This window comes from Cottoperca gobio, chromosome 24 (assembly GCF_900634415.1).
Source record: "Cottoperca gobio chromosome 24, fCotGob3.1, whole genome shotgun sequence".
Lineage (NCBI taxonomy): Eukaryota > Metazoa > Chordata > Actinopteri > Perciformes > Bovichtidae > Cottoperca > Cottoperca gobio.
The window spans coordinates 15,035,766-15,059,064 of NC_041378.1; the positions used below are offsets into that span (position 1 = coordinate 15,035,766).

The 23,299-nt window shown below is 41.4% G+C and overlaps 2 protein-coding genes across 5 annotated transcripts in view; one reads left to right on the plus strand and one right to left on the minus strand.

The window, feature by feature from the left end:
* LOC115003692 (poly(A) polymerase type 3-like) overlaps positions 1–23,299 on the plus strand; it is a 981,812-nt gene that overhangs the window by 180,636 nt on the left and 777,877 nt on the right. The gene's annotated exons all lie outside the window — the stretch shown is intronic.
* ccdc85cb (coiled-coil domain containing 85C, b) overlaps positions 1–23,299 on the minus strand; it is a 46,191-nt gene that overhangs the window by 7,629 nt on the left and 15,263 nt on the right. Inside the window, exons 2-4 of one of the 4 annotated variants that reach the window (XM_029425591.1) lie at positions 7,521–7,600; positions 6,251–6,292; positions 973–1,074 (exon numbers count right to left, since the gene is read on the minus strand). In XM_029425591.1, coding sequence (XP_029281451.1) covers positions 973–1,074; positions 6,251–6,292; positions 7,521–7,600 — 224 coding nt within the window. Of the gene's footprint in view, positions 1–972; positions 1,078–6,250; positions 6,293–7,520; positions 7,601–23,299 lie in introns of all 4 variants that reach the window. The other 3 variants (XM_029425590.1, XM_029425593.1, XM_029425592.1) reach the window with 3 other exon arrangements.

Here is a 23,299-nt window from a genome sequence, read left to right on the forward strand (position 1 = left end):
TTGAATCAGCAAGAACCCAAGTGAATATCATGACCTTGTTCCATGTGAACCCGCACTGTGAAATTAAATGCGGGGAGTCAACCATCAAGATAATATGCAGTTTAAATCCATCGTCCTGCGGGGGGGGAGACCTCTCGTGGGGTCAAGGTTTCATGGACATTATTGAACCTTCAAAAACAGGCTGTTTTGACCCACGAGCTTAAAAAGGTGCGAGCCGGCTCCGAACGCACTCAGCCTGCGACCTCACCCTGGGCCTGTGATTAAAACACAATATTGATTTTTACACAGGGAAGATTTAGTCCTCTGGTTAGTGGCATAACCCGGCTCTGACCTTCCTTAAGCAGTCAGAAAACAATTACCCAGCCTCTCCTCCCTAGACACTGGCTGGGTCAGGGGTGGCACTGGATTGTAGAGGATTATTACTTTCATAGTGGGAATCAGTTGAAAAAGGCCTCGGGGAGGAGGAAGGGAGCTGAAGGGACAGGATATGAGAGGAAGAGAAGAGAAAGCTGACTCATCTTTTTTTTTTTCCCCATTCTTGTCTCGCTGTCTTAGTTTTACGTCTTCCACTTCTCCATCTCATCCCCCTCATACCCTACCTCTTTTCACTCCTTCTTTTTCTTCCTGCGTATGTGTGTGTTTCACTTCCTGTCATGTGTAAGGGAGCGTGAGGTGGCCTGTGGAGGTATAATTGGAGTTAGAAGTAAAGTGAATTAGAGCTGACTTGACTTGATTCCACTGTGGAGGCACCGGCACAGTCTCCCCTACAATTAAGTGTGTGTGTGGGCAATTAATCTCGGTCTTTGTACATAACTACATTTTTTATAAGCGAAGTCATTGTGTGTGGATCTTTGACTATGACTGTTTAAGTGGTATGAGTGGGTATCCCTCTATTTGCGTCAATGTGAGTCTTTGTGAACCCTAGTGTGTGTATGTGTGTGTATGTGTGTGCTTGGCCTCCTGGGTACTGACCATGTGCATGGCGTCCTGGCGTTGGGGCAGTGAGGACAGCTGGGACTCTGAGTGGTAGAGGGTCATTCCCTTCCTCAGGGCACGAAGGTCACCCGGGTTACACTGCTGAGCACAAAACAAACACAAACAAACAAGAACAGAGATATAAGGCTTCAGTGAGAAATATGAGTGAGTCAACTGAGAAATATGTTGGAATTTGCTTTAATGCCAATTAATCCATTATTATTAGTCCAAAACCCAAAATAAAATACTACATATAGGATCATATGCTTTTTAAGATCTCTTAAAAACTTAAGTAGGATTATTCAAGACTTTAGGAATCAAGTTATGTATTACAAGACATCTCAGTCAACATAACCTTGTCAGTACTCTCTGGTGGACAAACACTCGGTAAGGGAGATACTATTTCCAAACTACCTCACACATATCTTTAGCATCTTGCTGCTGTGTTTTCTGTCTTGTTACTTGAAAACCAACATTTCTGCAGATATTGGTGTATCAGAAAAGTTAATATTGTTCAAAATTACACTCAAATAATTCTGCCAGTAAACATTTACTGCCCAAGTTTACAATGTCTTCTTGTATATATTTGCCAACATAATAGGGTGAAAAGTTCTAAGTTCTAAGTTAAAAAGCAATGTAGATGATAGCTGGCCACATTAGACTATCGTAAAACAGGATCGTTAGCTTAATCAGAAGTGAATCCAGAGATTGCATCTGCAAGATGACGAGACTGAAAGAATTCTATATTTAGGAAACAAGAGTGTTGCTCACTTGTGAATGTAGAAGAAGTTTAAGTTCCCAGGATACATTCTGAGAAGCAGTTAATGCAACATTGGATTTATCACATGTAACTGAACCATCAAGAATTGAATCGATACAAATTGATGCTGGACTTTGTGAATCAAAATCGAATGAAATCAGTGCCAATATCTAGCCCTACAACATATACACTCAAACCAATATATCTTTGATAGCCCACTACAGTCAGATTATATATTGCTCAGGCTCTACAGTGTATATTAAGATCATCAGTAATGGTTCATTAAGGACACTGAAGTTCTTCCCCCTCCTACACTGGTACCTGCACTCTCATCGTCGCTCTGACACCCTTGCTCCGAGCACTTCAACTGAAAGTCTGATTTTTATTTGTTGAGGCTTGCTACATAAATGGCCCGTCAGTGCGCTGAGCTACATCAAGTTGTGCCGTCATCTAGGGCCATTAGACAGTGACAGAATTCCTCAGATCTGTCCTCATTAGCAGCCAAAGACCACTGGTATCTGGAGGGGGTAACCTGCCTAGCTTCTCTCTGTAGGCAGGAACACAGCAACACCACAGTTCCTTATGACATTTCTTATGTCACGCACTAGTGTTCCCTCTGCGCGAGACACGGCGTATAAACACACATGATGCCCGGGAGCACTCGGGCAATAAATAGCCCAAATGAGCTGTCTGTGTGCTTCTATGAAAGCGTGGACAATGTGCTGTGTTGTCTGCCTCTGTATTATCTCTCTATGTATCATACACACAGGTACAAAGACACATAGCCAGTTTGCACACACACAAAGCTGAAAATCAGCATTCCCCTTGTCTTCTTTGTCCTTTGATATTCCCCTTCCTCTTCTCTTCTCCTGCAGCTCAGGATCCTGCTAGTGTTTCTCTAACCTTTCAAAATCCTTCCCTTGGCAATTCTTGATCTATCCTCTGGGTTTCCATATTCATGGCCTCATTTCTATACCTTTGCTATCATCTTTTTTGTCATTTCTCAAGGCTGTGTGTCTATCAGCAAGCTATGCCCTAAATGCCACATCTGGAGGAGTAACATAAACACACTATCCATGAAATGAAAACACATGTCAACTCAATTAGAAGACTTGGTAAGATCAGAAATATTCCTCTGACACGGTTTCAAGCATCTGAAGAACATTACAGTCTCCAACTTTACGACTTTCCTGAGTTGACCTTGACCACTGAGACCAACAAAGCTATTTGTTTGCCAGACAGCTGGGGACAGTTGGCCCTATGCAGTCTTCTTGGCTAGCCCCTCCGTCTATCCATCCATCACAATGTTCTTGGGGGTGACAGGGAGAAGCTGTGGACGCCACGCATCTTTTCCTGCTTGAGTTATGAGGGGCAAGGGTGATGCCGCCTTGACAAAAGGGTAGAGAGGATGGCAACGGGCCATAATTTAGTGGAATACAGAGGAGAATTGGATTAATCAGAGTAGCCTGTGATTGGGGTGTCAGAATGAAATAGGAGTCTGACCTTACATGTTTCCTCATCTTACCTTAAATACTAGACTAGACTAGACTAGACTACCTAAAAGCCATAAGTGAGCATTTTTGGACTAGAGACTAGTAAGGGAAGATGATTTAGAAGTGCATTGAAGTGGGCGGTCGAGCGAATGTGAATTGGACTCGACCATTGGCGAATCCCTGTTTAAACCTCAAAACGACAGGACAATTCGATTGCAACGTCGTATTCACGGTATATAGCTATTACGAACTTGACATTAACGAGTCGACATGAAAAATCCACTAGATGGCAGTTGGACACCACAAATGTTTACGTGATGAAAAATTCAAATTTGAACAGAATGACCCAAAACAACAGTAGATCACTTAAGTGAGCATATTTGAAAACGGATTGCTACGCCTCTATCCTGATTGACAGGTCACCTGGTAGAGAATTGTCAATTACAAAGTAGCCACACCCTAATTATGCATAACTTTAGGCCTCATTATAATTTACGGTTGAGTTATACAACCCCCCCCCCCCCCCCCAGTATAGCTGTCATGGATGAGAGGATTAGATATAGAAACCAAACCCTTTTTTGGTACCAGGCTGTTTATTTCTGTTGGCAGTTTTAAATGGGGGTCTATGGGGATTGACTCAAGTGGCCATTCGATCAACTTCAATTTATTGCACTTCCGTGTTGGCTTTCTTTTTTCAGCCCCAGAAGTTGCCACTTGCTTGAAACTAGCGATTGAGACAATAAACTCATTAGGAAAATGTTTACTGAGGTAATATATGAAGTGAGAAGTAGGGCTATTTTCTCATAAACTTCTATACAATTGGACAACTATTTGCAACAAGCGGAGACGACCCCTGCTGGCCATTAGAAAGAATACAGGTTTAAGACAATTCTGCATTGGCTTCTCTTTTCAGACCTGGTGGCTACGTCCACTTCTTTTATACAGTCTATGATGTAGCTATCAAGAGTATATTTGAGAACTCACAAGGAAAAGGTTATCCTAATTAGCAAGCTAACTAGAGCTGATAGTCAATAAAAAGAAAAGAGCAACTTGCTTGTGTGTACCTCTGTTTGTAATCAAGGAAATTGGGAACCCCATTGGGAGACCTGCGGGGAAGGGAAAGCTCAACGTCGTAGCAGAGTAACTAAACCATGTTCCAATCCATTGGAAGCCCACTCCCACAAAATGAGTTCAATTGGCCTGCAGTTAAGGGATGGAGCGTCATCTGAGTCCTTCAATTCTCAGAGTCACACCAGGCACTTACATGTTAATGATAAAGTGGAAGTGAGCATGTCGGGAAAGCCACAGAGTGCCTCACCCTTCAGTGAGCTAATACAGATAAGTAACGGTTGAAAGACATGGGCGATCCGAGTGGGAGAGAAGAGAAAATCGTGTACTTGCATGCGTCTGAGCATGTTTGAGTACGAACGAGGGAGTGCACGTCAAACACACCTGTTTTTCTCCCTTTGTTTTCACCTGTGCTATGCAGGCCCTTGTTAATTTGCACTGTGGGACCTTGTTGTTAACTCCCTCCCTTCTCCTTTTACTACAGTAAAGTCCTACAGCCAAGCTGGTTTAGAGGGTCAACATTCCAGCGATAAGAGGCTATTGTTTCCTTTAGGCTCAGCAAGTTCCACTGGGCCTGTTTCATAACACAGGAAGTTAGGCAATATGTCTACTGAGGCAACTAATTCATTGTATTCCACCTGCCAGCATTCACGCAACTTAGTAAGTAGGTTATTGCATAAGAGCTAAGTTGCTTCAGAGATTTGTTTGTTGGTGTGTGATTTGATTTGTTTTTTATTTACTGGAGTCTACTTCTGTTTTCATTACCAATCTTACTATTTAATAGAAAGCAAGTTTATTAGTAAAATCACCATCAAGGTAGTATCTTTTAACTACAGTCATTCATCATTATTCAGTTGCACTCACACACCAGTTGTCAGTCATGCATTATAGATACCTGGATCTACCTGTGTTGCCCCCCATGTCTTAAATTATTCAGCCCACCAGACGTCGTGACAAGCCAGGAGGACAAGCGCGTGTCATTTATGCACCAAAGCACATTGTAGCATTCATTTACCTAGGGTACCTTGTACCAAACACTGACTACGCTGTGCAGAACAGCTCCAAGGACAGGAAAGGGCTTTTTATGCCAAGATAGACCACATACAAGCAGGGGCACCTGTGCCCATTCATTAGCATAGCATGCTAGCAGTGCACAGCAGGGCATGGACTAAGAAGCGACACCTCTAAAAGGTAATGCAATTAAATTCCTCTAGGCCTAAAACAGGGGTGATTTAGAGACTTCAATTTGTCAAAATACAGTCCAATACAACAGATAAAATGTTATGTACTACATATATTTTGACATTTTTTGGGAAATACGATCATTCCCTTGACAAGAGTTAGATGGGAAGATCGATAACCCTCTACTGTCTGTACGATGAAGATGAAGGTATAGCTAGCATCTACTTATCTTAGTTTATGAAGCTTAGCATAAATATTGGAAATCTCGCTGTCCAAAGGCACAAAAATCAGCCTACTAGCACCTTTAAAGCTCCACAAAAACTTATTGTTTTTACACTTTGGTTTTTTGAGTTCTAGAGGTGCTGGTTAGCAGACTATTGGACATAGCCAGACTAGCTGTTTCCACCCATTTCCAGTCTGTATGATCAGCTAAGCGGCTCCAGCTACATACTTAGCGTACAGACATAAGAGTATCAATCATCGAATCTAACTTTCAACAAAAAAGCGATTAAACACAACGCCCAACATGCCAAACTCTTCCTATGAGCGTAACCATAGTTGATTCAGCACCTGTGTGAAGGTGTAAACATAATCTCAACATTACTGAAGCTGACTGCATTACATTGTACTGGTGTTACTTGTACTGTGTCCACCCTCTGCATATCAGAAAGCAACAAGCTCAATCCTGAGAAAAGTCCCACCACCAAACGGATAAAAGAGTGAAAAGGCAATAAGAGCAGCGAAGGAGCCAACAAACATTTCAAGAAGTTACCTTTTTCGTCTGTATCTGTGATAAACTATACCGGCTATAAGCCTAGGGAGAGAAAAACATAATAGGGTATATGTTCATTATTTTATTATTGTATATCGGGAGCCATTATTAACAGCAATAGTCACTGGAATCCTCATTTGCTGCACATAAGATGAAGATAATGTAAAAAAACTCTTTCAAGACTTTAGAGGAGTATTCTGTTCAATTGTGTCATGGTGACTCCACATTCTCATAATGTTCGACTAGTCTCAACTGTACTCGATTTAAGTGTTACATTCTAATGTATATTAAGTTCTATTGCTGCAAAAACAAACTCATCCCAACTTCATATCCACACAAAAAGAAAGAAGAAAAAAAAACACATCCTCACTTCAAATGTGAACAAGGACTATTAGTCGACTTCAAATTATACGTCTTGACTGCTGTAAGACAATGTGCAGCACCTAATTGTAGCACTTAAGGGCTAATTACAAGGATCACTGTGTATCAGTGATTCCAGCCTACACTCTCTGCCTACATATGAATCTGCTGGGAGATCATTTGGGGAAGAGAAATCACCTTTTCTTTTTTGTAAAGAATAAAATACTTTGATTTTAAACTGTGACATTCCAACTGGACAGTCTGCTACCCGACTTGCATTCAAATGAACTGAATCACATCATAAAACAGAAAGAAAACAAATGCTATATATGCTCATGCTGTTATGAGTTTAAGCCAATAATTAATGAGCCATGTTTCACAATTTGATCCCCCGAAATATGACCAATTAATATGTTTGTGTCTGTGGTTGTGTGTATGTAACACACACCTCTGGAGACTAACAAGTGAACCCAATGTGAACCAGAACACTCCTTCTCACAGTCCCACCTCCACCCACTCAGCCCTCCATGCTTCACATTTGGGAGAATGTCAGAGCAAGGTCAATTTTGGGAGAGATGCTTTACTCTGTCACTGTCACTTAATGCCTCTTTCCCCTCCTTTTTCCTCCTCTCATCTGTCCTCCGCTCCCACAGCTCGCCTCGGGGGCTAACATCACTGCTCGCGACTGACTCCCCATGAATTAAACATGGATAAACATATTCTCAAACTAACAGGCTGGCTGTTGTGAGAGGGCGGCTTCGCAGAGGCATCATGCAACCACTTTATCTCACCACAGCTGCCCGTCACATGTTTTGAGTTGAGTTGGAAAGTGGTGTTTAGTGAGGGGTATCATTTCTGGACTGGGCTGATATGCAATATCATTGACATGTACATTCTCTGTGTACCTTACCTGTGAAAGAAGCTTATTGTTATCGTCCTCCAGGATCCGCACTTTAGTCTCCAGCTGCCTGATGTAGTTGGAGGAGGAATCTAGAGCACAGAAGGAGAAGAAAAAGAGGGGAGGAGAACGATTAGCATTTCAAAGACCTCAAAAGAAAAAACAGGCAGACACGACCACTGGAGCAAAAGGACCACATAGAGCTCGCAAGGCTACTGTGCACTTTGAGAGACCCAAAAAAAAAAACATTCTCCAAGTGAGGGTTAGTAAGACTTCAGGGATAAAGTCTAAAAATATATCTGTCTGGTTTTGAACAGTGATCTTTTCATTTTAGACTCCCTTGACTAAAATAATTATTTTACAACCCTAAAACAACACGCAGGTCTGATTTTTGCTATTTGTTGTGCAAACTGCTTGTTATGAATTAGCATACTCAACTACATGTTTACATGTCTAGTCTAAATATCAGCAGGTAAATGAGAGGCCCTGAGAATTACTTAAGTGGTGCTGCAACTAACTATTTATTTTCATCATCAATTTGCAACAAATTGATCATTTTAGTCTAAAAAAGCGTTAGCAAAACAAAGAACAAGACTAAGGGTACTCGGTGCTTTGCTCTAAATGCTAACATCAGCATGCAAACTGTGACAATACTAACATTCTGATGTTTAGCAGCTAAAATGTTTACCATGATTACTATCTTAGTTTAGTGAGGTTGATATAATTGTATGTTAGCTTATGAATTTATACTTATGACTGTGTATTTACAGTTAATCCATTATTTTGCCTTAAAGAAAATGTCAGAAAACTGTGTCAAATGCTAAATACTATTTCCCAGAGCCAGTGTTACATTGTCATGTTGCATGTTTTGAGCAACCAACGGTCAAAAACCCAATTAAAAAAACGGAGAAAAGCTTCAAATCCTCACAATAATCATTAAGTTCTACATTTAAGCCTGTTAGCTTCAAGAAAACTGTTAACTAATATTATTCTCCAATCATAATAGTAGCTTTTACAAGTCCCTCATGTGCTATAAAAAGTGGTCGTAACCTAATGTCAGGGGTCAAGCACTGAGCGTTCCCACCCAGATTAGCAGTGCTTGACCTAACTTTTGACCCCGTACTTGACTGGGGCCATTTCCCAGCCAGGCCCACATTCTCTTGTGCCACTCCTTCTTTGCCAAACACACATCAATGCCGCATTTGAGATTTGCTGCAAAACTGTCTCTATACTCTACAGAAATGACAAACAATGCAACTGTGGTCTAATTGCTCCGCCGAGATTCTCTCAGCTGTTATTTCTGCGTTAACATGAATCAACTCCACTGAGTTCAAACCAGAGACAGGAGCTGTGTGAAGCGCGGAGGTGCAGTTTCACTCAGTAGGTGGCACAGAGCCTGTTATCTAAAAAGGCATGTTTAATTTACAGTGGGATCAAAGCCGAGGTACGCGCAGGAAGCGCACTCCGGCAACTAGTTGGGAGCACACCACTGCGCACATTATTTTGTTTTCTAAGTGGAAGTACAGAGAGACAGACAGCGGAGAGGCTAATGGGGAGCTATAACAAAGCCGGTGGGGAGGTTGCTGATGAATATGCTGTGTTGAGTTAAGATGCAGATGAGACGCCACCGCTGTAGGGTAGTGCATACATCCACACATTAAATCAGAGCTTGTTGCATGAGTGAGGTAACTCTGACCTTACTTTGTTTATAACTCACCCTAACAAGTCCAACCAGCCTGTGTTATTCATGTAACTTAGTTGATTCGCACTTTGCAACCAGGGGGCGCTATTCTGCAGACATACATTATTAAGAACACACAGTGGCAGCCTGAAGAGGTGCAATGACACACAGATAAAAGCTACACACAGGTGAACATACAGTGTTTAAACACACTAAATATAGAAGGTTGTGGAGATATTTCTGCAGGACCTTGAAATATTATTCATGTGAAGCAAGAAGCCAAGTTTCCACACTCAGAGTGATAGATTAGAGAAACCATATATAGCTAGATTTCTGCAGAAAATTATGACTTGGCCATATATATATATATATATATATATATATGCAATAACAATCTAGCCTTGTACTATAGATGACACATAATAAATAAGTGTCATCATTTTTCATTATGAAATTCAGACACTTTGTCCTCACACAGTACAGAGTCTGTCCTCTCAGCATCAGAACAAATGCTCCGTATTATCAACACAATTAAAACTTGCCAACTTAAGTTCAATAATATATTGGATGATAAGAAATCTGATTACTGAACAGTTGATTTCTCCTCATAACTTCTTATGTGCATGTTAAAACCATAGCATGTACTGATGTGAGACCAGTGTCGCTTTTAGATTAAATTAGACATTTACCAATGTATGATGATTGCTAGGGCTGCGACCAACAATTACTTTCATTATCAATTAATGTGGCGATAATTTTTTGAGATTAATCGTTTGGTCTTCAAAATGTCAGAAAATAGTGAAAAATGTCTATCCCATTTTCTCAAAGTCCAAAGTGACGTCTTTTAATTTCTTTTTTTGTACAGAACCCAAAGATTTTCATTTTGATAGGATATAAAACGGTGAAAAGCAGGAAATCTAAATATTTTAAGGGTTGAAAACAGCCTTTTCTGCTATTTGTGCATGAACATTTACTCGATTATCAATCATCAAAAATAGTTGGTGATTACTTTTATGACTGTTCAATTAATCTTTGCAACTCTAATGATGGCACAAAGTATTTGATTAAAAAAAAAGATTATTTCCAATTTACTACAAAATCCAACATTCTTTCACAAGTATAAGACCTGAGAGTGATCAGAGGTGGACCAGCAGGCCTATCTATGTCCAGCCCTTTGACTTGATAGGACGGCCAGTGCAGACAGTGCTGTCAGTTGGACAGTTAGAGGAGGAGTCTGCAGTGGACAGAGCTGGTAGCAGTAATCCTCTCTTCCTGCCTTGTGACCCCTCTAATCTGGATTCATCTGCTGGCCTGACCTGCGGCCAGATCTCAAACAGATTAGGAGGAAGGTTCTTCGGCCTTCAGTCACCACCAGCACACTCAAACAATAAAGAGAGAAGCCTCAGAGAGAGAGGGGGGGGACGGAAAGATACATTTTCATCTCTTTGTTTCTGTGGTATGTATATTTAGCTCATTCACAGAGATTGAGATCTCGCCATCAGTAATCCAATAAACTCAAAAGTCATCCGAGTCAGTCAGGCTTAATTTTTTATCTCCTTAGGACGAATTAAACAAAAATCAAGAGAAGCAATCAAAGATAAATATTGATATAAAGCTCTGGCGCATTTGATTAGAGCGCCTAAAGTGAGGGATCCCACTGTCACGAACAGAGTCTTCACATACCACCGCACCATCTCTCCCTTCCTCTCCCATCTATAAGCCTTTGATGCGTTATAGGGGGTTACGTTAAATCTCAGAGCACATCACTTCAGCATCACACATGACATGATTAAGAGGTCATGCTTAAAGATGTGCAGATCTGCCGTGGGAACGTTCGCAGGAGAACACAACATGCACACAATGCCTGGACACCACACACACACACGCACGCACACGCACGCACACGCACACTGTATGCATGCACAGAGCAGCAGGGATCTGTAGGAGAATCCAGACGTCACCGTCTCTTTAACACCCGGCTCCAGACAGCCATCCTGGCGGGAGAGGGGTCAGGCAATTAAACTGTTACCCCGGCTCCCCCCTGCCACTTCATCTTTTTATCCCTTCCATCCCTACAGCTTCTCCACACTGCTCCTCCATGAGGCTGGATGGAAAAGCTACAGATCATACAGGGATCGCATAGCCGAGCCAAAATAATTACCCTGCAAAACTCAGCTTTGCATCTACTGTTTTGTACACAACAAGCACCCAGGGAGAGGCTGTTATTACTTATGCATAACCCAAATGCGATCTTTAGAGCTGATAAAGTGAGTACAAGGCGCTGTGAAGTAGGAAAGTAAAAGTGTCCAACTAAGCAGTAAATAATACAGAGAGAGAGAGAAGGGAACCTTGTCCTTACAAAGCACAAGTAAGCATTTTGTTGTACCTCTGCACAAGTGTTGTTTACCCAATGAATTGAGCCGATGTAGCTTTATGTGAGAGTGTGTGTGTGTGTGTGTGTGTGTGTGCGTGCGCGTTTGCAGGACAAAAGGTGACGCAGACATTGGCGCGAGTGCGTCCCCCCTCTCTGCACGCCACTTTGTATCACGTCAGTGCCGCTGTGACCCACTTCCAGCAGCCACTCCCTCCACAACTCTGCTCCACTCCCTATTTTCCCTCTCTTTCTGTTTTATTACTTTTTTTGCTCTACCTTTTCTGATCATTGTATTTATTTTTTGCTCTTAAAAAGGCGTACAGATGTTTGGTTAACTTAGCTTCTTTTGTGTGTGTGTGTGTGTGTGTGTGTGTGTGTGTGTGTGTGTGTGTGGTGGTATTTTCTCATTACTTTTACCGGATAAGCTAAGCTCCCAAAAACTTGGTGCAATCCTCTAAAAGGTCATGACCTCAACAGATTCTTCTTCGTGTCCTACTGTGCTCCAAACATCCCATCCCCATCTGTCCATTACAGCTCATTTTGTCTGCATCGTGCCACAGTTACTCAGCATTACATTCTTTACATGTTTTTTGGACAGTTTTACAGCTGCTTGGAATAAAACACATTTCTCCACCCAAAATACAAAAGAAAAAAACCTCAGAACTAAAACTTTGTAAGAAGGTGTTGTGTTTGCAACTGCAGTATCTTTAAGGATTTGAATCATAAGCATGAAAGTTTATTTGTGACCTCGGATATAGTGGTTGGACAAAATCCCAACTCTGAGTGCGCTGGCTTTTTCCATAGGATTGGACTGTATCACAGTATTCTTCAGCAGTTGTCATAGATAGGAAATCCCATCTGTTATCGGTTAGGGTTAAAAGATGCGAAAAGCCAGTAGGTGGTCCTTGAGTTTGGTTAGTTTTGTCAAATCTACATCATCGACTTATTTAAGGACCTAAGAAGTATGTTTTCAAGTATAAGCTCCTTAACTACATGCATGCTGTACAGTTCTTGATTTTTGGGCAGCCATTGATTTCTCTTCATTTCCCTATGACATGAATAGCAACAGTCTCTGAAACTTGCTAAAGCTGTGTAATCCAAACGGCGAACATCAAGTCTGCATTAATTTATATCACATTATTGTTGCTTGGTAATGCGGTTTAACTCCACATTCATTTGAAATTTCTGCAATGAAATAATCCATAACAGCGACTTGACGTTCACTATGATGGATTACACAACTCGACCTCGAGTCTGCCAATAGACTTAAAAGATAAGTCTGGTGGTGTTTTTAGATTTTTTTTTATAGTCAACAATCCCATGAAAAGACCAAAACAAATAATGAATTGTGAAGCCAAAGCTTGACGTATCTTATTCCTCTGTGCCAGACCTTCTTTTTTTAACCATTTAAAAAATACATAAATGAGCCACACTTCCCTTCATGACAATAAACATGGGCACTGTAGTTTATTTGAGTCGATTCCCACATATACGTCCTGCTGCTGTCATCACGCCCCAGCGCATTCGATTTGCAGCTGAAAATATAATAGTAAAATTTGCTGTAAACTTCTTCCTTTCATTTCTAGTTTGCCTTTCCATCTCTACATTTGTTCTTTCCCGCTGTCACGCCCATATGTTTCAACTCCCAGTACAGGGCAGTGGGTGGGACGAGGTTTATTGGAGGTCAATGCGGGCCACTCTTTTTAGGAGCAAATTGGGAAGTTCAGGCAAAAAAGCATGAGAGCCAGGCATGCTGGTAAAGGGGTGCTGCAAGAATTAGGCTGGCTCGCGTTAAAATTAGACTACACGTGTACAAGAGTACACTGGGCATTTAGCTGATACTGACGGGAATGTTATAATTAGAGCAAAACCAGCCTCCGCACTGTTGACTCCAAGGCCTTTGCTACATCAAAGTAGCTTTGGTAAAATTGTATGCTTAAAAAAGGATCAGGCTTCCCTTATATTTTCAAGTCAGATCCCATGTCCTATAGAAGCCTGCAGTGCATTGAAATCACTCTGCTTTTAGTATTCCTGGCTCAGCTCTGCCTTTCATCTCCTATTCACAGCTGTATCGCAGTGTTTTAGCAGAGAGACATGGATATTCTCTCAGCGATGTGTGTGTGTGGAGAATGAATGAGTGCTCATGTGCAGCATTTGTAAGATAGGGAATTCACGTGGGTTGCATGGGTGTCTAAAGCCGACTCTGCATGCGTGTGTGGGAGGGAGGGAGAGCAAACGAGAGGGTTTGCGCGAGAAGGGGGATTTTTAAACCCATCTGTGATTATACTGTATACGTGTGTATGTGAGTGAGTATGTGTGCACAAGGCAGGAGGTTGGGTCAATTACCTCAAGATGTTGAAGAAAGAACAGAAACAGTCCAAACTGTCCTTTCTCTGCACCAACACCCAAATCAGAGTACAGTGAGTTCCAAGAAATCTGACCTCACTGGCTACAGAAAGTACAATTTATCAAACAAAAACATTTCGACAACCTCGTGAAAAATCAGATTTTCACTGAGGCCCACTTTGAAAATTGAAAAACAAAGAGGGAAAGAAGAAAAAGAGAGAGGGGAAAGGGGATGTGAAGAGAGAGAAAGAACAAAGAAAGAAAGACGCCACAGCCTCTAGTCAGAACATGAGCAGGGTTTAAGGGAAAGGAAGAGTTGCATTAGGCCAGTTACTTTCATTATTGATGAACCTGTTGGTTATTTTTATGCTTGTTTAGTATATAAATTGTTAAAATAGTGAAAAATGCCCATCACACCTACAAAGATATACAATTTACAGCGAACAGCAAATGTGCAATTCTGATTAATTAATGGCTCAAATTATCAATCAGTTGTGATTATCGAATATTCTGAAACAATGGGTCTTTGATGGATTGCCATTTCTAGCCTGAAATGGTAATCGTTAGCAGATCTTAGATTATTGGCTGTAGCTAGCTAGCTAATTAATGCTAACTTTGTGAATTGGTTGAAAATGTCCTGATCTTCAGCTGACTTTCTAATGTCTCCAGGTGACTCATTTCAAAAAGAGGACTGTGTAAAAACAGTATTACATTGTACAAGAGAAAAGGATGAGTTTGGGAAATTTTTGAGTTTGAAAGTTTGGCAGTGTTGCTGAAGTGTGACGTTCCATTTGCCTAAACTTCAGTAGCACCTATGACCAGCTCTTTTGTAAGGCAACCTGCAACTCCACAAAATAGTGTAGTTAGCTAATGATATCCTGTTGGCTTTGGAAGTAAAGCTACGTTATCTGTGATAAGCTAATTAGCTAGGCCTGCTAATGTTTGGGTCCTGCGTCAGAGCAAACACTGCTGTTTAAACCAATCCTTACACTTTTGGCATGTGGAGAAATCCAAAGCTAAACAAGCCTGCCATGCTAAGCTATAGCATGATTGGGACATTTCTGTTCGAGACATGGACAGATTATACAGAGTCTCTGTGGTAGTTTTAAATCTGTTTTTGATAGATTTGCGTCTCTTTGTGGTCATTGTGTGTCTCTTTGCGATTTCCCAACAAGAGGTGTTAACAGTTACTTCAAACAGAGGCTCTTGGTTGAGGGTAGGGCTTTACTGTAGCAAACAGACAAATGATTATTTGACTAATTGTTTTTGCTCTATATTCCATATGTTCTACTATCAGAGTAGGCTGCACATACCAACACACAAGAGCTGAGGAATGATGCGTGCCTATACGTGTAGGTAGGTTTGTGTTATGTATTGCATGTGTGTATGGGTTTTCCTGCACCTACACAATTACATATGAGCCTGTATGCCTACCGTTGTGCGTCTGTGAACTGTATGTGTATATTCAATATGCATGCATGTGCTACACCAGCGTGTGTGTCCCCTCCTTTACTTGGCTGCCCAGCTCTCGGTCATAGCCAGGGCAATCTGACCAGAGGAACAGAGACGAACAAGTTAAGTGGGCACCCATGCTGCATTAATGAGGGGGATGGCAGAACCTGGCAACCCAAGCACGTAAACCACGGGCCCCTGGAAGGGCTTCAAAGACTCGACTGGCTCATCAGCTGGCGGGGAGCTAACCCCATCTGACAAGAGATGGCACCCGCTCTAAGGGAGAGAGAGAGAGCGCCTCACCTCCCCATGCACTCTCTGCGTGTGTGTGTGTGTGTGTGTGTGTGTGTGTGTGTGTGTGTGTGTGTGTTCAGGAGAAAGCAAGATATGTTTTTTCATGTGCATGCAAATGTTTCTAATTGTGTGTGTGTGTGTGTGTGTGTGTGTGTGTGTGTGTGTGTGTGTGTGTGTGTGTGTGTGTGTGTGTGTGTGTCTCTGCATGTGATAACAGCACAGTATTACTTCATGCTTGAGAGACGACCCATGTTGAGTGAATAGTGTGAAAGTTGCCAAATGGATTACACTTCAAAAGGATGACTTGTGGGCATCAACAACTCTTAAAACATTGACCAGGTGAAATCAGCTTTTTAATCATTTGCCGCTTGTCAACAGCTAGGCCAAGCAGGGCTTACTAACAAGCGGGGACAGCTCAGTCAGGATTTAACTCGGCACTGAATGCTTTTTCCCACTGATGGGAAGTAACAGAGCATATGAAAACTCATCTGTGTCAAATACAGAACAGCTAGAAGAGATTTTGCCTTGAGGAGATTTTAGAGACTTAAATATTTAGTACACTTTTGTGCATAATGCCATGGGTATTTTTGTGTTTTGTTTGCTCCCGCAGCGGAAACAAGACTGTTGATTGCCTGTGAGGGAATGTTGGACCTTGACCACATAAAGATACTGAATAAACAAGCTGTGCGTTCACTGTTGAAGAGTAATACTTCATGTGTGTCCAGTGTTTTCTTTGTGCTATCCTTGCCTCTTTGAAAATACTTTTCCCGTCGACTTCAAAAACAGCTTCTAAATAAGCCTCTTAGCAAAATCGTGAAGTTTCGGGACTTGGTTTAATCTTAAGGAGAGCTGAAGCAGTTAGTCGGTTGACGAATTACATTCAACAAACAGGGAATTAATTGTTAATTGGCAACCATTTTGACAGTCAAATATCGTTGGTTTTTTTTGAAGGGTTGATGGCAAAAATCTGGGGGCTTTTCTTCAATTTAGTACAATAGTAAATGTAATATCGTTGGGTTTTAGTTCAGGGAGAAAGGAAATAGCCTGAAGAGGTCAAAACTCTGGTAACACTTGTAGTATAAAGCACAACTCCATTTATAATATTAATAAAGAAACAGCGTATTAATCAACAATAAAAATAACTAGATGTAGCATCTAAAGCCAAAATCAGACTGTTAAAATTGTACCTAACTCAGGTAAAGTTACGGAGTTCCTTGCATGCGGATATGCAAGATCCTTCACTAGTTATACTGAATTCTGCCATTTGTCCAGAAGAGTTGAGTGTAAACACATTACAGAAAAAGTTCCCATTAGTTTCCTGCTCCCTGACTCGGGGCTGAACCTCATTTCCTCTCATATTTTATCTATGTAGTTAAAACGGAGGGAAGCTGATGAAGAGTCATTGTTGACCTAATGTAATTACACACAATAACCACATCATGGTATGTCTGTAATTACACCAAGTGTAGTAATTTAACGTTGTTTAAAGGTCAGCTGGGGCTCTTTAGTGTACCAACGGTTGTTAATGTCAATTGAGTGGAAATTGAAGAGCGGTATAAATCTCTTATGTCTAGCTATTGATCCGTCTGTCAACATCCTTAGTGGGAGAAAAAGAGGGAGAACTAGTTTATTTATAGTTATTCCAGCAGACAGTAACACAGATGTGTGTCTCGTTGCTGTCACACATCATGTCCGACAAAGTGATGCGTCTCCCCCCCACACCCTGTCTCCTCAGATAGTCGTCACCACCCTCACAGGGTCAGCGTACGCCTTCACAGCGCCTGCAGCTGCGTGCGGCTAACTGAAGATGTGTCTGTGTACGTGTGATGTTAGGGTGCGTCTGATTACGCGCATACGTGTTAATGTGATTTATAAATAACAATCATTGGCCTAATTCCAATCCTGCACCTACACCCTCTCTCTACCCACCTCCACTCCATTTGCGCGTTCGCATGGAGGGTCCACCATATTCAGTGCCATCCCAAACCAATTAGCAGGGAGTGGAAGTGGGTTATAAAGCCCTCCATTATCGGGTCAACATCAATGCTGATTTAACCAGCTGCCCTTACTGACCATGTGCAACGCTGTTTTTTGTTCGTCATGGAAGACGCGCCGTACAAATGATGTTTCCTTCAACTACCCGTGGAATTGGGCCATTATGCAATGCTTGAACATAACATAAAAATAAAACAGCTGTGCCACAGTTTACTTGTTTCTATGATCAGGCCACTTGTAAAGCTAGTGCCCTATGCCCTTAATCTTTTGATTAGGCTAGAAGAATGGCAATCTGGCAGCCAGTTAGGTTTAATCCCATGAAATCAAAGCTGTGGGCTTATATTTGGTCCACGCCCTTAATTACTGTCCATGTGTGCGTGTGGTTGCTATTCACTGTGAAACAAAGCAGAAAAGATTAGAGACATTTGGAGATGAATTGGCCCATGGGCTATTGTTCATCCTTGGGAAAACTATTCATATAGCCTATGTTATGTTGCAGATGACCTTTCTTAAATCATATTTGACCTCTGTGTTAAGCATGTGAATAAAGTCTGTCTCTGAAGTAGGAATGATGATATACTGACCCTGCGTTTCTGGGTAAAAACTGCCAATATACTAACTTAGAGTCCATGAAAGCTAACTGGTACATGTTTACTAAGACGTTCTAGGGTGAACATTGTCTTCTGTTTTATTTATTCCAAGACAACCTAAAAAGCTTTTCGCTACGTCACACTCAGTGACTCTCCTGACCCTTGACACTGAAAGTCAAGGGTCATAACTCGTAACCGATTTAGGGATGGGACACTACATTCCTCTGGCTCAGTCAACCAGGTAGGATGTTCTGCTTGTGTCGAAGAACAAAGTGGCAAAACAGTGTGGAGTCACTTTGCCTACAGTGCTTATCCGTTATTTGTTTTAAAACACACAGAACTGCACAATCCCTTTTGTTTAAATTACAGCATCATACAGGTATTTAGACAGGATGATTTGTTGTAGTAATTACATTTACTTTGCTAGCAAGAATTATGAATATTTACTTGATGGTTAAATTGGACTTAAATCCTGCACTTTAAAAACTAAAAACATTTAGAAAATGTCAACTAAAACAGTAATTTCACATACACGGATATGTTGCCTGTAAACGTCTGGATGTCATCAACATGATACCCCACAGTGCCCATGAAAGGCTTTGCAGAAGAGGCTTAAGAGATGGCTGGCTTTACCTCGCACAACCCAGAACCCACCGCAGTGTGTAAACAAACACCAGAGGGCATTGTGGGTAGGGAACGTCCTCCCGGAGCCCATGGCCCTCTTTAACCTCATTCCTCTCCCAGTAACCACGGTTTCACCACCACAAACCCCATGGCAACCTCATTTGAATAAATCTGCATACCTCCCCGTTCCTTTTAAAAGCCTGTCTGACTGACTGCTGAGCTGGCAAAGGTTGTGCTTATGTAAGCAGAGTCTAAGAACTAGCAGCTAGATGGTAAATACAGAGAATGTTCCTTCAATAAGTATAACTCTGAAACCCCTTTATTATCGGCCTCTGAAAATCCCATCTGCCATGCGGGTTCTGATGCATTCTACAAACCGGTCCAGTGAAAATAACCTTTTCTTTCCAGTGACATCATCTAGTGGTTTCTGACTGTTTAGATGAATAATAACCGCCTCAGAATTCATTCTAATGCAAATCAGAGTGAATGGGAGACAGGCAAGATTCAACTCGTGGCTCTATTTAATCCAAGTGTTGACTAAATCCATCTTGCTCTGCTCTAGTTGACTAAACATCTAAACAAACCTGTGAGAACATGAAAGCAATATCAAAAATGACTCTGTAAAAAGAACACTAGTCAGAATAACCATCTAATGGAGCAAAATGAATAATTGCAATTTTCTGGGGAGTCACTGGAGAGCTTTCTAACGGCAAGAGGACAAAGCTCTCAAATGAAACAAAGACCCGTCCATTCACTGGTGTCATCTGGAGCTTTACTGACTATTAAAAGAGCACTGATTTCCGAAAAGGACTATTAGCACAGTAATTGCCATAAAGCGAAAGAGATCTTACATAAGAGCCGTCCACATAGACAGTTATCTCACCCCAACCGCGGCTAAAATTGGATTGATGTTGGACTGGAGTTCCATAGCCTTTGACTTGCCCCGACAGCAACATTTTGAGATGTGGTGAAACTAAGCGAAGGCGACAGCGCTTATACTCTGCAGTCGTCTGCAAAGAGGCCATTAGAAAGGAAACAGGAGAATGAGAGCGAGGCGTACATACAGTAGATACTGTGCCGACAGGACACAAACTGGCATAAAAACCAAGGGAATTCTATTACATCCCGTTATGAGCGCTGGCTCAGGTTTAGACCGCGCAGCTTCATTTGGGTGTCCACCACAGGGAACAAAATAGAATAGAGCCAGGACTCATTATCCATGTCACCGAATTTATCCCGTGAGAGGTTTTCAACTCAAAAAGTAACCAATGTATCTGAGTCGCAGACATCCTTATCCTCTTTTGCAGGGTAGAACCATCTTCATACTCATATTCAAACGGGAACATGGTACCAACACACACACACACACACACACACAGAAACTGGCTATTTTTACCCCCCTCCCGGAATAAAATCTCCTTGTAAGATGCAGCAGCAGCAAAATAACATTTTAATCTTCCAAGCGTCTGCACATACACACACTGCCTTTCCCCTGCCTATGGCAAGACGCCTAGCGGCTTCAGACGGAGAGAGAGAGAGCACATGTGCATCTGTGTATGTTTGTGCATGTGAAAGATGGAGTCAGAGGTGTGAAACATCACAGAGAGGAAGAGTCAAGTGGGCGTAAATGCCAGCGACCTTTCTAGAGGTAAACTTTATGAGCGCTGACAAGCAGACATTAGGTTACGCTTCTGTTTATTTTGTCGCTCGGTCGGGCTGAGAGACGGGCTGCACTCAGAGCATGCTTTCTTAACACGTCTTCTGTTTGATTGGAGCTGCCAAGCGTTCCTCAAAGTGTCCAATCTGGTCGGATTGTTTCCAGTTTTAATTGACCTGGAGCACAGTGCGCCTTCCAAAGGTTTGTTTGACTGTTCACCGTATTAATACCATGTTTACTTTAATACCTGGGTGTTGAAAGGATTAGTTGTTATCTGTTCATTTCACTTAATTGTTTGAAGTCATTTGGAATTAAAAACAGCAAACGTTTGTACGATCCAGCATATCTAATGCATTGGCAAATTTGAAATAAAAAAACCCCTCAGGGGGAATACCATAAATTCCAAATAAAGTCGGAAATATTGCAAAAAGGTTTTCTCGCTTCGCTGGAGGTGGAAACGTTGATGTATTGGTAAAAAATGAAACGCGATTAAGTGCAACAGAAACAGCCTTAGCGAATAAATCATGGTGTACATAAAGCATGCGACAGACAAAAACATTTGATCGGCCTATTTTCCAGAAATTTGGTTGATAATGGCGTAACATAAATTATTTTAGCTTTTTTAACATATGTTCAAAGAAAAAAAATAACTTGAAGACGCCTTGGGCTCTGGGAACTTGCAATCGGCATTTGTTTTTGATAACGTCTAAACTAAGAACTAATTAGGGTTGAGCGATTGGAGAGATTAGACAAATAGACTTAGAAACTTCTAAAGCAAAGCCTGTCTACTAGTGACGATAATTTAAACATGTAGCACATACTGTATACAATTAGTATGAAGTATGAAATTATGGAAAACGCAGCACGGGACAGAGTCAGGGTGGATTTAGGAATGTATCTGTGTACTTGCAGAATGTGCGTGAGCTCTACAAAGTAAACAATGAATAAAACAGCTCAACCAAACACATCTCCAATCGTGTGTTGGTGATAAATTACACAAGTAAACATTTAATTGCAGCTAATGAATGGCTTCAACAAGCAGAGTTGTTACAAACATCAACCATTTTTCCACCCTACGGCCAATAATGACGTTTACAACTGCTGCTGCTGCTCAAACCAGTCGAAATTTAGGGCATTACATTTTATCGGATGATGGAGTGGATTATTGCATTATATATATCCAGCAGCCCAGCACATAGGGAAGGTTTTAAATAGCATTATACATTGTGCTGTTGTATATCATAAGGGTCCCTATTCCATAACTGGCGGTACAGCGCTGAAGCACTCCATCCTTTTAATAGGCCTAAACCCCACCTCTGACTTTATAGCCATTAGGTTTATTAGTGTAGCTTGTACAGGGCACGCACGCACACACACATATTGAATCACAGGAACAAATTATATTAGGAGACTACTGGTTTATAGCCAGATGGTTAACCTACCCTGAATCAATCAGATGAAGACTACAGTACAGCGAGACTCCATCTCACACACATATACATACACACACATACATTTAAATACCTCATAAAGCCTAATGGAAACTCATCAACCGGTAATTGTATTATACAAGACCTCCCTGACACCCCATCGTCTGGTCGTCATGTCATGCATTCTCACTTTATGATGCATGGCTATCATTTACACAGCAGGCTGGTTACAGAGGCAGTTTGGTTTGATACATTCTCTGCCGGGCCTCATCAATCTAACAGCAGTCTTTGAAGATTGTTTGGCGTCTGGGTCCCATAAATGAAATGCCGAACAGCAAAATGTGTTTCCAAACTATAAAATATAAATGTTTGTGACAGGAAAATTATAACTGTGGACTATGAAATGTTGTAGATGGTTGAATAAAATACTCAGGCTACTGGGTAAACAGTTTAAAAGACAGGGAACATTATATTTGATGAATCCCGCAAAATTACTTTTAAATGTTCATGAAAGTACCATTTCCAAATGTCAAAAAAACATTCAGCCCACTGTCTGATATACAGTAGCTAGCTTGGCTTTATATAAAAAGGTAATGGTCCTCTGGTTGTCTGGTATTGAGGACAATGCTAAGAAATAGTCCATTACATAATCCCCCTATTAAACAGCTTTGGCAAAATGCCACTTTTGTACGGAACATGTTAACTAAACCTTCTGAAATCTTTGCACAATGCCAGACTAGCTGTTTCCCCGTTTCCACTTTTTTTTGCTAAACTAAGCTAAGCTAACTAGCTTAGCATGGTCGCACTGACATGAAAGTGGTATCAATCTTCTCATTTAACTCTCGGCAAGAAAGCAAATTTAACTAAATGTTGAAAATTCCTTTAAACTAATATCTTGACTTAATACACAGATAATATGTTATAGTAACTCCTAATTTCAAAACATGACGACATCATTCACAAATGACTGTCGACAATTCTTTTTTTTTATGTCAGGTATGAACTGGAAGTCGTCCCAGCTACATCTCCTCACAGTCTGGGTATTATGCACGATGCCAGGTCGTAACAGGACCAAAGACATTTATGATGTGTGATTTTACAAACCAAGTAAACACTAATTTACGGTGAGGCTACTTAAAGTTAACCAGCACACCTCTATTACATCAGAGACCTTCACAACCACAGCAAGAGCAAGACTACCTTTAGTCGGCTCAGACACCGCTTGGCCTCCATTGTCTGCTGCGGAGCCGGCTGTCCTTTGGGAGCTGCTGCGTCAGCTCACATTAGCTCTGATTGACACAGATCAGAGCGAGCCAGTGGTGACCAGGTGGTCCCTCTGACTCAACGG